Source organism: Eucalyptus grandis, chromosome 1 (genome assembly GCF_016545825.1).
Source record: "Eucalyptus grandis isolate ANBG69807.140 chromosome 1, ASM1654582v1, whole genome shotgun sequence".
NCBI classification, from domain to species: domain Eukaryota; kingdom Viridiplantae; phylum Streptophyta; class Magnoliopsida; order Myrtales; family Myrtaceae; genus Eucalyptus; species Eucalyptus grandis.
The window spans coordinates 33,671,183-33,687,011 of record NC_052612.1 but is presented as its reverse complement, the minus strand read 5'-3'; the positions used below and the strand labels follow the sequence as shown (position 1 = coordinate 33,687,011).

General features: G+C 42.9%; 1 protein-coding gene across 1 annotated transcript; it reads right to left on the bottom strand.

Moving 5' to 3' along the window:
• On the bottom strand, positions 1–2,131 carry LOC104437187 (nascent polypeptide-associated complex subunit alpha-like protein 2). Its single transcript, XM_010050085.3, has 4 exons — positions 1,972–2,131; positions 1,749–1,854; positions 592–710; positions 1–514 (listed from the first exon to the last, which is right to left on the bottom strand). Exons 1-4 carry the CDS (start codon positions 2,053–2,055, stop codon positions 164–166), a joined length of 660 nt encoding a protein of 219 aa, XP_010048387.1. The 5' UTR covers positions 2,056–2,131; the 3' UTR covers positions 1–163.
• Positions 2,132–15,829: the final 13,698 nt, after the last annotated feature.

The following is a 15,829-nucleotide window of genomic DNA, read 5'->3' as shown; positions in this document are numbered from 1 at the left end:
TGCAGAAAATAATAGTACTCATAATTGAGCAGACACCCTCAACATGGCCAATAACAAATTCAACAAGTCTCATTACATTCTGACCAAAACTTACCATATAAGTAATCAATATGTCCCATTACAGAACATCAGAGGTTTCAAGGGAAAAAAACTACAGAAAAGCTCAAGTAGTAAGCTCCATGATGGCACCCACAATGTCACCATTATGAGTCTTGAGAGCTTTGACTGCCTTGTTCCTGGAGACCCCTGCCTGGGTCATGACCAGATCAATGTCACGAGGCTCGACCCCAGTGTCGTCGACATCCTCTTCTTCCTCATCTGCCGGTGCATCTGCATCTGCAGCAGAAGCATCTGGTTTCGAAATAACCGATGACATATCTGGCATCCGGAACTGCTGAGCAGCTTGTGTTTGCAGCTGAGAGCTCAAGTCCTCAATCTTTGCCTCCCCGAATATGACATAGGTCTCAGAATGAGGACTCTTGAAGACATCAGGTTTTGAAATGAAGAACAATATCTGGAGCACCAGAGAACTATTCATACGATTTCATATTTAAAGTTAGCAAAGATTAACCGAAACGGAAAATGACTTACGTTTTTTGTTCTTTTGATGGTGACCCGGCTAACACCTGTAATAGGTTTCATGCCCAGCTTTAACATTGCCTTCCGGCTTTTCTTCTCACTTCTGCTCTGCTTCGAGCTCCCATTCGCACCTGTGCCATACAAATCATGATCCAAGTTTTGAAAGTGAAGTCAAGTGATACATTAATCCATCTGCCACTGGTGGAAAAAAGGAAAAAGGTAATCGAGGTGTCCGCCAACTAGGAAAAGATTGAACATCGACACTATTATAGGATTCCTAAAGTCAGTTTCAGAACACAGGAAATCAATCAGAGCAGATACCCATCAAGGCCCAACTCACATTTAAACTGATATCCAATATTGTTAAACCACTTAAAAGTATATAAAAAATAGAGTTGCTGCCATTGTACCTTGTCCAATTCAAAGGATGTCTGCCGTGCAAGATCATGTCCCTTATAAAATGATCCTAAATTTTCAATTTCAACTGAATAACGGAGATGCCAGACTAAAATTCCTATTTCCCCCTGATGGCGGGGTGAAACAATGACAGCACTAATGCAACACTTACTCAGGAGATAGATTAAAAGAAAAAAGAAAAGAAAAGTGACCAGCATAGGTACAAAATGGGAAAAAATGATGAGGAGATGTATTGCAATTCGACAATCCGAAAAGCAGTTCCCAGAATACAATTCTCCAGTATTAGTCTATCCAAGTGGGGAAAAACAAATAAACACGCACTAGCTTGATCTGTCAACTACATCAAGGTAAACGACTAACAAAACAACAACACTTGGTTCTATCCTACCAAGAACAACCATTGTAACTCTAACTACCCCTTAGTCGAATTAGTCCTAATCAAAGGATTTGAATTCGGTGGGCGCTCAAAAGATTCGATACGTCACCCCTACAATTATATAACTCGAGTAAAATGAGACAGTACGCGAGTTCAATCTATCTACTCCAATAGGTCCCCATTCATCCAGTGACAAAAGGACTAACAAGAGAACTCCCAAATTCCACAGAAGTGAATGCCCAGATTCGCAAGTCAGCAGCTTTTGCTCTAAAACCTCATAAACATCCAACGACAGACAAATAGCACAGCAACACATAAGCTCTACATCGACGGACCAAGGAGAGGGCGAAAGGCCAAAAAGGCGAAAAAAACTGACCCCCAGTTCCATCTTCCTTGTCGTCGTCCTCGTCGTCGTCGTCGTCCTCATCGTCGTCTTCGTCCTTGTCGTCGTCCTTCACGTCCTCGACGGTAGGCTCGTCGCTCTGCAACAATCAAACCCTCCCAAACGTCAGAACCCCGGAAGCACAAGCGGCGCATTAAAAAAAAAAAAGAAAAAAGAAAAAAAAAATCGAAACTTGATGAGCGAACGCGACACCCACCTGAGAAATCTTCTTGAGCTCCTCCGCAAGATCGACCTGCTCCTTCTCGGGCTGGGCGGAATCGACGATCGGAGCGGGCGACATCTTCGCTGGTGGTCGCGGGATTCGGCGGGCGGTGATGAAACTTTGCGGAAAGCGAAATGGCTGCTTTGATGCTGCGCTTCGGCGAGGATAAGGGTTTTTCAGCGACCGAAACGGGCCGCCATTCGGGCCTCCATGTACAGCCCATTGGGCTCGACCCGATCCGTTCCTCGACGGTTCTTTACGGACGAGATCATCGTCAGCCCATCGGGGCACGTACGTTGCATTGTTATTTTATATCATGATTGTGAATTTCTGTATTTGAACTGAATTAGTTGCTTTCTACTTTGATAATCTAATTTTATGTGTGCCTTTTTCAAGAAAGTATGCGTTAAAATAATGCTGTATTTATGCTGAAATAATATATACATGATTTCAATTCCATGTTGGGACAATAAGATTCTTGCATGAATGTCGCGGCCCTCTTGACGGGGAATCCGGCATGCTTTCACTTCTTGTGTCATGGAATGCTTGAAGATGGTTTGAATTGCTCTTCTTGGTGGTGATGTTCCTGGTTCTGGATTTGAAAGGTCACAAATGAGCCCTTTTTCTGCAGTTGGCTTTCGTTTCGGATTACTAAGTTATGCTTATAAAATGAAATAATAAGGAAGTAACTATTGTTATGGCTAAATATGCAACCTAGAGGAGAGGAAGTAACTATTGTTATGGCTAAATATGCAACCTAGAGGAGCTAAATAACTTGATAGATTTTGCAGAATTATAAAAATCAAGTTTAATGAATACAGGGATAGTTTAATACACGCAAGAATAAATTGATTACATCAAATGTAATATACATCAAATGTAATATACTTCTGTCAAATAAATATGGAAATAAGTAAGAGATAGAAGACAATGCAAACAGATTTTGTGGTATTTCAGCTTAAATTGAGCCCATGCCCATTCTTACATACTAATAGCCATTGGCAAATTGGAATCAATTTTTTCGGCTATACCGTCCTTCTCAGCGCTCGACCTAGAACCGTAATGCCCCGGTCATGCTAGATCGGATCTTCCTGGCTGTTGGCCAGCCTTTATGTGCTCACATGCACTCTTCACGACCTCCGCTATGGCTAGGTCGAGCGGCTTAAATATTTAAAAATAGACTCGAGGAAAAGTAAGCCTTTGGAAGGTTGAAAGATCAAGGAAAATCTCGAGGTGTCATGGGCTTTTAGCTTTCTCATGCTTGTCTCTAGGGTTAGTAATTAATTTTTTTGGTCCCTAAAAACTACCCTCACCAATTCTATGATTTTCCAGTTTTGCTCTCATTATAACTATTCATCTTCTCCGTGTGAGGGTGGCTGGCGAGGTCATGCAACCCTAGGCGGCCCTCGCCTAGGTTGTGCAACCCTTGTCGAGGTTTGCACAATCCCAAGTGGCCCTTGCCGACGGTTGTCGGAGGCTACTTGAGGTCATGTGACCTCATATGACAGCCGTGGGCATCAAATCTGGGATTTGGGTTGCCGGTGGCCTGAGCCCTTTGAGTTTATTTTTGTTCTTTTTAATAGAAAAAGAAATCTCCTTTGCAAAAAATATTTTTTCAAACACTATTTTACGTCAAAGTTGCTTTTTAATGGATTTTTAAATTACAATCCGACAAACCGAATATGCATTTTGGAAAATTTTTTTAAGGGAAAAAGCCACGAAAAACCCTGAACTTTGTCTAAAGTAACATATTTACCCCAAATTTTTTTTTTTTTATGACGTGAAAAACCCCGAACTTTGCAAACTGTGACATATTTACCCTAAACTTTTTTTTATGACACAAAAACCCTGAACTTTTGTCGCGTGACACATTTACCCCCAAAATTATAAGGCATTTTGATCTTTTCATTTTTTAATTTTTTTTAATTTTTTTTCTCTAAGCCGGCGTCGGGCGAGGATCACCCTCGCCGTTGTTGAGCTAGGGCCGCCCTCACCGGTGTCGGGCGAGGCGGCCCTCGGCGAGGCGGCCCTCGGGCGAGGCCTCCCTCGTGCCCTCGCCCTCGCTAGATTTGGCGAGGGTCGTCCTCGCCCGACGCCCGGTGAGGGCCGACCTTGCTCGACGCTAGTGAGGGCCGACCTGCTGCGTCGGGCGAGGGTGTCCCTTCCCTCGCCAAATCGGCGAGCCGTCCTCGCTCGTCGCCGGTGAGGGCCGCCCTCGGTGTCGGGAGAGGTGTCCCCCCTCGCCCGGATCTGTTGAGGGCCGTCCTTGCCTGACGACGCAAGCAAGGGCGTCCCTACCCTTGCTAGATCTGGCGAGGTCGCCCTCACCGTGTCGGGCGAGGGTGTCCTTACCCTTGCCGGATCTCGGTGAGGGCCGTCCTCGCCCGTCACCGGCAAGGGTCGCCCTCGCTGCGTTGGGCATGGGTGTCCCCGCCCTCGCCCGACGCCGGTGAGGGTGACCCTTGCCGGATGCCAACTTCCCTCCATCGGCCGCCATGGCCGGTGGGGGAAGAAGAAGAAAAAAAGAAAAGAAAAAGAAAAAGGAAAAAACAGAATAAAAAGACAAAAATGCCCTTAATAGGGTAAATGTGTCACGGTTTGAAAAGTTTAGGGTTTTTCACATCACAAAAAAAAATTTGGGGTAAATGTGTCACTTTGAGCAAAATTCATGGTTTTTCGTGGCTTTTTTTTTTTTTTTTTTTTTAACTTAAAATTCTTTTACATTTTTCCAAATGTTTTTCTCAAAAGTCCAGCTAAACTTAGCCAAAGTTTTCGTCGAAAGCTAGTTTACTGGTTTCTTAACCCTTTGCCATCTTTTGCTCTTTTGCTTGGGTATTGTTTTCATGATTTCCATTCTCAATGCCAGACGTATCAAGATCAATTTTGCACAACGAATTGGGAAGAACAAGGCAAAACGTAACCGGCCATTAAAGGAAGGCAAGAGAAGAATCTGATAATTGACCTTACAATATTAATTATATATATAATACATTATATCACGCAAATGTTAAGAAAACGCGATCATCATGAACATGGAGCTTACGTCCCTTCAACCGTATCACCTCCTCGTCGCCAGTGAATTCTAAAAACGGCCGGTAATCTCATCATTGAATTCTCCATGCAAAGTACATAGCCTAGCTGGTGTGGCCTGTTTTCGATCATTTGCTATTCATGCTCAATGCACTGAGAAAGAAACAAATCGATCAACTATGCATGAATTGATACCGTCTGAGAATCTCTTGGGGTGCATGGCTTTTTCAGTTGATTAGTGATTCCTAATACGATTCAATTACTTTCGTATGATTAGGTTCGAAAGCGGGCCGATGGACAAATCGCCCACATCATTAAAGCACAAAATATGAAGAATGTCAGAGTTGGTTGGTTTGGTTAGCTAGGCTTACACGCATTAACTTTTCTCTCATGAGTACTAAAGTAGCGAAATACCCCTGCGGTGTATACAATTGCTTGCTACGTTATCAAGGAATAAATTAAGAAGCAATCATATAAAGTTTGTGGTTTCTGAATATGGGGTGCACATTGCATATGGTGGTCCCTTTCACATGACCACCACATCCTTGTCGCTCCTGGTGAGGTGGGAATTTGATGATTGAATAGCAGAAATACTACTTATTGATAGAAATTTGGAGGTAGAAGTACAACGTAAGTGCTAAACTTTAGGGGATAAGAACGTTTCAAGTGTAAAAAGTTGGCACAAAAGGACATTTAAGTGCCAAAAGTTACAAAAGTGACACTTAGGTGCCACTTTGTAAGAAAAGTGGGACACCTGAGTGCCACCTCTGGCGAAGGTAGCCGGAAATCATGCGTGGCAATTAAATATTATTATTTCTCGTCGAGGTGGCTTGCCGGAGAGCTGAGTCAGCTCTAATTCACCCAAAACGACGTCGTCTCCTCAGGTTGGCCAAAATAGAGCCCTTAAATCAGCCAAAACGACATCGTCTCCCCCGTTGCCCCAAATCTAAAACCCTAAATCAGGCAAATTGCCATTGAAGCGTTGGAGCCCTAATCCCGAACCCTAACTCGATTTGCCCCAAATTCTACGGTCGGATATTAGGAATGGAGAGCGGGACTTTCAGCAGCGACTCAAATTTCTCTCGCCAAAGCGAAGGAGAAGGTGAGCATTTATGTTTTTGTGGGTTACCAAGTCCACGAAGAACATCGTGGACTCGAAGGAATCCTGGGAGAAGATTCTATGGATGTGCCCGATCTGAGAGAAGGGTCGAAGTGCAAATATTTCGAATGGGTTGATGCGAAATTCTCTCACCGAGCCACAGAGGTGATATTGGACCTACTTGATGGATGTCATCAACCTCCATCTACACCTGTGGACGACTTGGACAAGGTTGACTCACTGTAAGCTCAAGCATCTTCTGCTAACCATTTGAAGAATGAAGTTTCAAAGATGAATATTGAACAGAAGTGTTACCGAGCGTTTACCTGTGGCACCCCGAACCACCTTAGGTCGCCATAGGCACCTAACGCTACACCTAATGGAACACTAGTTACTTCTCGAAAGAAGAAGTGTTGTAAATCATAGGCATTTTTTTTTTTTGAAAACGGTCCCAGCGCGACTCATCAACGGAAGCAAAATATAATATCGCCATCTCTCCCTCCAACAACCATGATACAATTGCACACCACTAAACATCATAAGAAAAGATAGAGCCTAGACACTTTTATTTACATATTTTCATGATGGATTTTCTTGGGTCGGTACATCAAAAGAAAGGCCAAGATTTTTAGCTACACTCGGCCCCAACCCCAAAAAGAAACACTCGACCCATTATGTTTATCATGCAAGATCTCCCATCAACTAGTGTCGGCTATCATCCCAAAAAGTTGCAGCTCATACTTCTCACGCACGGGTCCTCACACCCATCCCGGTGCATCAGGCGGTGGCGGCGGCAACATCCCTCGCATTGTCCCATCTCGTTGAATGTAAACCGATATGAACTCCTGAATGACAGGGCCCTCAGCCAGGTCTACATCGTACATTACTATCGCACGAACTTGAATAAATGTCAGTCCAGGAATGGTGGGACAGTCGATTTCCACACACTCGACCTCTACATCCGAAGGAAGACTGTAAAAGACGCCTTACGTGACAGCAGGAAGCGGCATCCTGCTAATTTGAAATGTTGGTCCCCGAAGGGGTGAGTACAACCACTCAGCAGGTAAAGAACCAATAAACCATTCAATGCATCATGCCACACAATCATCACAATCATAGCATCACATGTCATTAAGGCATCCATGCACAACTTACCTTGGTATCATGCACATGTCATCATACCTCATGTACATACATCATCATATAGTCATTACCATCATACCATACACTTACCATCATCATGTCACATGTATCATCATCTTTACCATGCATCCATGCATATAGCATCATCATCATGTTATATATGCGTGTCATCATGCCATAAGTGATCATCATCATATCATATAAGCATGTCATCATGCCATAAGTGATCATCATCATATCATATATGCATGTCATCATGCCATAGGTGATCATCATCATATCATATATGCATGTCATCATGCCATAAATGATCATCATCATATCATATATGCATGTCATCATGCCATAGGTGATCATCATCATATCATATCATATATGCATGATTCAATTTCCACTTTTGACTTTCAATTCGATCACCACATCACTCTTTCCCGGGATCAATAATTGCATCCCATACTTTATCACTCGCACCCCAACCTGGCATCACGAGAAAAACCTCCGGTACACACCATCGGGCATTCGACACCCCCACATTCCAAGCATCTCGCATCCCAACTGGCATCACAAGGCATCCCTTCGGGCAAAAACCTCCGAGGCTTCCGGCACTCAACCATTCCGGGCATCTCGAAACTCCCGAGGACATCCGGCCATGTATCTCAATACAATCCGGGCATCCGGCACCCCCCATCCTAGGCATCTTGACACTCCCAGGGCATTATCATCCGCCTCCAACAGTTTCATCATTTATCGTAATTTATGTTCACCCATTTATGTCTCAACTCAGCATGGCATATGATGTAATGGCAAACAAGATCACTTTCATCCTTTAAATTTTTATATGCATTTCCAATCATTATCATACATGCAGCAAGATACAATTACTAGAGACAATATGATTCATGGAATCCATACAACTTAGAATAGTTCATACTACATGCCTTTTTGAAACTTACTAAATTCCAGATTGCACAATTTTGGAAAACATTTAAATTAAATATTAATATGACCCTCAAAAATCACAAAATCAGAGCATGCACTAGATAAGACATAGAGGTAACAATTTCATGAAGAACACATGCCCAAAAGAGCTTCACACAAAGATACATAGTTCACACATCGCAACTTGCAAAAAATCGGACAAAGTCAGATTGCACAGTTTTTGAAATATTTCGATTAAAATATCCGAATGACCTCCAAAAATTATGAAATTTTACCAGGTTATAGTAAAGACACTAAAGTATATTTTTCATGAAGACATCTATGCCATATTCGTTCTAGATAATTTTCTATAGTCATCCGAAGCTTCTGATTCTAGCACCGAAACGTCCAGTGTAGTTATCTCCGAAATATCGAGTTTTCACCCACTTATTCTTCTTCGTTTCCTCTGAAATTTGGATATGTTTTACTTCAAGAGGTCCCCTACAACTTTCATTAAGGTATCTAAGCAAAATTTCCAAAGAATAGTCACCATATGGGTCCATGAAGTCTCGGGTGTCCAGTACTGTGTTTCCAGATTTACCGTCTTCAAGAGTAAGTCGATTCACTAGGCTACACTTGCTCATTTTACTTCAAATTTGAGAATGTTAGTCTTTAGGATGTTCTATACAAGTTTCATGAAGAAGTCGAAGAGAGATTCTTGGTAAAAATCGATATGCAACCCACAAAACCACCAAAAGGTCAGCAAAACAGTTCCAGATCTAGTGTCTCCGTAGGAAGAGGGTTTGACCCTTTAAATCTCCACCATTTTGTACCAAATTTTAGTATGTTGTAGTTTAAGATGGTGGCTACAACTTTCATGAAGGAATCAAAGTCAAAATCCAACTCGAATCAGCAAGCATTTTCAAGAACAAGTCACATTCTAGCTTCGGTTTTGCCTACCTTAACATCCGAGATCTACCACCAACAAATCACACATGCAAGACACACATGCAAGAGTGGAAATCGATCCCAACTTGCCTCTAAGACCAAGCGGAAGCAAAAGGGATGGCACACCGGTGACGGACGGACGGCGTGCGGGCGGCGACGGGCGAGCTCCTCCTCCTCCTCGGTTCCTCTCTCTCGCAACTCCCTCTCTCTCTCTTTGGCTTGGACGGTGGCCCTCAACCGGCCACTCTCTCTCTTCCTCTCCCTTTTATTCCCCCAAAACTCCATCATTGGCAATGATTATTTGCCTCTCCCAATGGCCAATGCATGCAAGCCTCTTTTTGCCACTTGGCATGCCACATGCAAGATGGGCTTGGGCTTGGAAGAAGTGGGCCGGCCACTCCTCCCCCCCTTGGTCGACGGCAGCCTCTTCCTTGGGCTTCAATTGGGCCGACCATTCGGCCCACCAAGAGCTCATGCCATTGGGCCTAAGGCCCAACCTAATTAAAATCAATTCTAATCCCCTTTTTAAATACTAATTAAATCTTATTAAACTAAAGTACTATAGGGTAAAATTAAATAACTAAACACTTAGAATTACAAACCTATGGATTCTAATTCACGATGCACATGGCCAGAGATAAGTCATTCTCTTCCAAGACCTATCCATTTAAACTCGGGCATAGATTTTAATGCAAGACATTAATTGGAGCATCCCTAATGGCTAGCAAAGAATTTTAGGATGCCACAATTGTGTTGCTGTTTTTTTGTCTGTCCTATTTTATGATGAAATGTAAAGTATTGGAAAATGAGAAGAAGTTTCTCCGATTGCCATAATTGTAAATGAGGTCAAGGAAAGGGAATGAATGAATGAATGAGATGCTGTTTGAATGAATGAGATGCTATTTGTACTATATTTTTGCTTATTCTCGAATATAAATCGGTGATGATGGAATGTATAATGGGTGGATGTGTTGTGGTGACTTATTTTCTTCAACTGAATGTAAACCAGTAGCAATGAATCAAATGGAGTTGGCATAAGTTGAACATTCGTATATATAAACCAGCAGCTTCTCTGGTTTGCCGCAAATCACCATTTACATAGGACAGACATGAGTGATTACTTGAGTGCTATAAGTTGTATATAGTGATTACTTAAGTGCCAGTCGTGATTAAAAAAAAGTCATTTAAGTGTCAAGTTAGTATCAAAAGTGATCACTTAAGTGCCATTTGTGATTAAAAGTGAACACTTAAGTGCCGAGTTTTTTAGAATGTGATCCGTTAAGTGTCAATTTTGTTTGTACGTTTCATCTATAAACTGCACCAGCCATCAGCTGCTATTAGCCACCACGACCGCCCACCACTGGCCACCATCGGCTTCTAGCCATCACCACTAGCCACATCAAGCATTCCAGGCATCCACTTGAGCCACCACTATGCTGCTGGTATTCTGTAGTGCAGAAGTTCCTAGTGCCTTACACTAGCTTGCACCAACACTACCTGGTGCAAGATGTGCATATTGCACACTTACATCTTGCACCAAGTGCAGCACAAACCCCTAACTCCCCAACCCCTATAATAGACCCACCAGCCTATCAGTAGGCATCAGCACCAACATCTTAGCTACCACACCAGCACGTAGCCACCACCATAAACCCACCATTAGCAGCCACTGTTGGTGGTGGGTCGTGGGTCTATTGCAAAAGGGGTTCATGCAAACTATACTAGCTGCAGCAAAAGGCCCCAAACCAATCCACATAGTGGACCCACCACCATCAGGCTTCACCAACCGCCACCACTAGCCACACAAGCACCCCAGTCACCACCACAGATCCACCACCAGAAATAGAAAGCATAAGTAAGGCCCCGTTTGTTTGCGTTTCTTTTTTTTTGTTTTTAAACAGTTTTCTGTTTTTGTTCTGGGAACAAAAAAGGAACAAACGCGTTTGTGTGCGTTTGTTCCTTTTTGTTCTTTTGTTCCCGAGAACAAAAAGAAACAGAAACAAGAAACACAAATTTTGTGTTTCTTGTTTACTGAACACAAATCGAAACACTTTTTTTTTTTTTCTTTTATTTTCTTGTTCTTCTTTCATGGCCGAGGCGGTGGCCGCCTCGGCCACGGCCGGCGACCGGCCGACGAGGGCCGCGGCCTCGCCCGGCCACGGCGAGGCTCGCCGGCCCACGAGGCCGACCTCGCCCGGCGGCCGGCGAGCCTCGGCCTCGCCGCCGCCGGGGCGAGGTCGGCTCGCCGGATCAAGCGAGGCCGACCTCGCGCCGGCTCGGCGAGCTCGATCTCGCCCGATCCGGCCTCGAGCTCGCCCGGGCCGGCGAGGCCGAGCTCGCCCGGCGGCGGCGAGCCTCGGCCTCGCCAGCGGTGGCCCGGCGAGGCCGCGCCTCGCCGGCCGGTCGCCGGCCAAGGCCTTGGCCGGCGACCGGCCAAAAGAAGAAAAAAATGAAAAAGAAAAAAGAAAAAAAAAAAAAAAAAAAAAAGAAAAAATAGAAAAATAAAAGAAATAAAAAAATTATCCAAATTTACCAAACATGTTTCGTTTATTTTTTATTCCCGGAACAAGTTTACCAAACGCGTATTTTTGTTCAAAAATTGTTCCCCGGAACAGAAATACTTTTTTCTATTTCTGTTCCCTGGAACAATTTTTAAACAGAAACACAACCAAACGCGCCCTAAAAGTAAAAAAAAAATACGAAAAATGAAAAAGGCACCAAAGATGACAAGCAACAAGATCGTTTCATTGATATTGAAATGAAGTCTCACAAAGTCGATGACAAACTATTTAAAAGAAAACATCCACAGTAAAACAATTGACTCGTCAGCCCCACAAACCATATCCCATCCCATTTCATTAATCAATATGCACAATGCCTCATGTTTGTGCTCCTTTCACTTGATTCATAATCCTTGTGTTTTTTCTAACTAGACGTGAGGTTTCTTCTTCAACTATCTCAAGATGCGTTGATTCTGATGGAGGTGCAATTGTCCTAGGCTGAACTGATTGAGAAGGAGCTGGAGCTATCGTAGGCCGAACTGATTCGGATGGACTTGTAATTGGGTTTTTCTTACTCTTCTTTCTTGTTGGCGCAGCCAATGTCTTCTTCTTCTTTGTTGGCGCAGCCGTTGATTCTTGAGTTGGGCCTTGAGAGATAAGAACCTCTGAACTTCTCCCAGGCTTCAAAAAGAAAACTCAATTATTAACAAAAGTTTGCACCATAAATTAAATTAAATACAACATAGTAAGCTTATAAAACTTACATTAAGAATAACTGTTCCAGAACGCTCATCTGTATAAAGCCCATAACCATACTGTTTTAGCCTCTTTCCAAGAGCTTCTCTTGTTCGAAGGGGAACGTCAGTTTCAGGTACTTGTGATTGGTTAGCTCTTCTTCTCGCATGTGATTTCTTGGGCTTTTGTTGTGGCTGTTTAGCTACAGCAGGGGCTTTTTATGGGCATTCGAATGCTAGACGTCTTGTAGATGGCCTTCTTGTAGGTGGCTCATGATTTGGCTTTCTTTTGGTTGTTTTTCTATTTAGCCTTTCAGCTTCAATGACACATTCTGTTGGCTTTTGTGGTGGCCCTTGTGATGACCCTTCTAGTGGCCTTTGTGGTGACCTTGGTGATGGATCTTGTGGTAGAACAGTCGACTTAACTGGCCCTCCAGTTGCTTCGGCCAATCCTTGAGCTGGCTGTCTCTACGGCCTTGTTTGAGCAGGACCCTTGGTTTCGGCCAGGTACAGCAAGGGCTTTGACCAATTCTTCACGTGTCATTCTCCTGACTGACAAAGAAAAAAAAACATTATGTCAATTAGTTGTACATATCTGTTTATACAAACCATAAAACAACATAAACACAATTGTCATGACTTACTGGGTTTATTGTTGTTGACTGAAGAACTGACGACTCACTTCGCATTTCTGTTTGTCCTTCTCCAATTGTCCCTTCACTAGGCCCTTCGACTGGCCTCAACTGTTCCTGTTGCTTCCTTAATTGATAGCCTTTAGTATTGTGCCCTACTATGTGGCAAAAAGAGCATTTCATCTTTACACCTGTCCTACTCATCCTATGCTGACTTGAGACCTCTCCCTTTGTCATTCTTCGTTTTCGCTTTGGTCTTCCCATTCTCTTCTTTAGTGGCAAAGGTTGAGGTGCTTTGTGATCTGTTGGCTCCCAGAACTTGGTACCTCTGATTGGCTGCAACATGCATTGGTACGAAGCAAGATATCTCGGTTTATTGTACTAATCATCAAGGTAGTCTTCTATGTTGTGGCCCTTGAATTGAATGGCACATATGGCATGTGCACAAGGAATTCCACTTACTTGCCATGCTCTACATGAACACTTCCTCGTACCTAAATGGACAACATACTTATCAGAGCCCTTCATTATCTCATATCCTTCATCCCCATTCCAAATGGGATGACAATATCTACTCGTAGCCAAGTTCTCATCCAATTTTTTAGCAATCCTAGGACCACATTGCCTAGTCCAGTTTGCAGCCTCATCCCTTTGTTTGTGCAGCCGAGTCATAACCATAACCCTTATGTCTTCAAGCATCGAGATAATTGGTTTGCATCTGGCATCTATTATCCTCCCATTGAATGCTTCGCAGATGTTATTTATGTTATCGCACTTGAATTCCTCGCTGAAGAACGCCCTACACCAATACTTTAGTTCTGTTTGGAATAGTGCATCATAACCTTCCCTTGTCAATTGAAGCAATTCTTCTTTGGCCATCCTAAAATCAGCCATATTCGTTCTTTTTGCTAGTTGCCAAAATTTGAACTGCAGCTTCTCCCCTTTATAGTTCTTTCCCCAATTTGCGTATATGTGCTGCGCACACATTCGATGCTCAGCATAAGGCAACAACTCAGCTATTGCTGGAACCAATCCCTGCAATAATTCAAAAAAAGAAAAGAAATGTAAGCAAACGACATGTTCATATCAATAAGCAAACAATTGACCAAATCTTTCAAAGAGTACCTTTTGTTGGTCACTCATGAACGCCCACCCTGCACCATTTGTTATCTCCAAATCAGCCATCAATTTTTTAGGAACCAGGACCAATTGTCCTTGTTCTCTACCTTCACAACAGCCCAAGCCAGTGGAAACATATGGTTGTTTGCATCTATTCCAATTGCAGCCATCAATTCTCCCTTGCACAAGCCCTTCAAAAAACACCCGTCCAATCCTATAATCCGTCTACAACCAGATAAAAATCCTCGTTTGCATGCATCGAAGCAAACATAAAACTTATCAAACTTGGTCCCAATATCGGGAAGTGGTCTCTCCACAACCTCTACATACACTTTACTTGAAGGATTTTGCAGCCTACACTCCCAAGCATAATCCCACACTGTCCATATTCGCTATATTGATCAATGAGTATCTTCATCACCTTTTGCTTCGTTTTTTTGCATTGATTCCTGCTTATATTGATGCCAACCTGCTCCTTCACCAGCAACCTGAACTAAGTACTATTCATCTGAGGCATCATCTTAATCAAATTAAAGAAGTGCTTGGACAACCATGCACTTGTTACCCTTTTATTTTCAAAATTAATGGAACAGGTATGTTCCTCTTCGTACGCTCTAATCTGGAAAGATCCACTTCTCCTAACAAATGTGCCATAGATCCTCCATGGACAATTTTGCTGCGAACACTTAGCTCTTACAAAGGCCTTAGTGTTTCTAATGAAGTCAATGTTCCTCTGTGCAGCAATGGAGTTTTTCAGTATAGCTTCGCTAAATTGTTTTGCATCTTGAAATTTCATACCTACCGACAAAGTATGAGAGGCAATGGATGGATCATAAGAAAGAAACTTACTTTTCCTTCTCCTTGTATGCACAACTCCTTCATCTTCTTCAAGCTCATCCTGGGAAGTAACATTCTCAAGGCTTTCTTCATAATCAGTCTCCTCACCAATGGCAACAACATCTACAGGGCCTTCGGCCCTATTTAGAACTTCATCAGCTACCTGCAAAGCTGCAAATTTATCTGTCAAAAAATCCCTTTGCCTTTTTCTTGACTGTACAAGCTCCTCGTCGCCGTTATCACTTGTAAAATTTGCATTAGGCAACCCTTCATCATCATCATCACTTGATTCAGCTACTTCCCAATCTAATCTAGTGATTGTGACATCACCTATGTCATCATCACTATGGTGAATTGCATCTGCGCTCCTCTCCTCTCCATCATGTCTATCTTGCCTTTCTTCGACCCTAACCTTAGTACTACCTTGAGTACCATTTCCTTCTTGTTCTATTTGGGCGCTTTCTTCATCATCATCTTCATCCTCACTTTCATTGTACTCAACATATATTTTTACCTCTTCACCATGAAGATAATGGTATAGAATATCCCTAAAACCGTTATCGTTTTCTAAGGTTTGCAAACCATCTCTTAAGCCTTTCTCAGGAATACAATACAGCAACTTCTGAACTTTACAAGGCAAATAAGTTAGTATATCCCTAACAAATCCTATATCAGATGCCTTCTTAATGTCGAAAAAAATGGTGCCCTCATTTCCACCCTCATACTCCCACTCATCCTTCCCAATTACAAATTCCCCACCATAGCAAACTATGACAGCAACATAATCCTTGGCATGAGCCATTTCTGCACCAACAACAAGACAAAGAATAATTAGTTTTGGGACCACATCCACAAAGAACAATAGACAATCGCACAAGGGAGTCCCCCCAC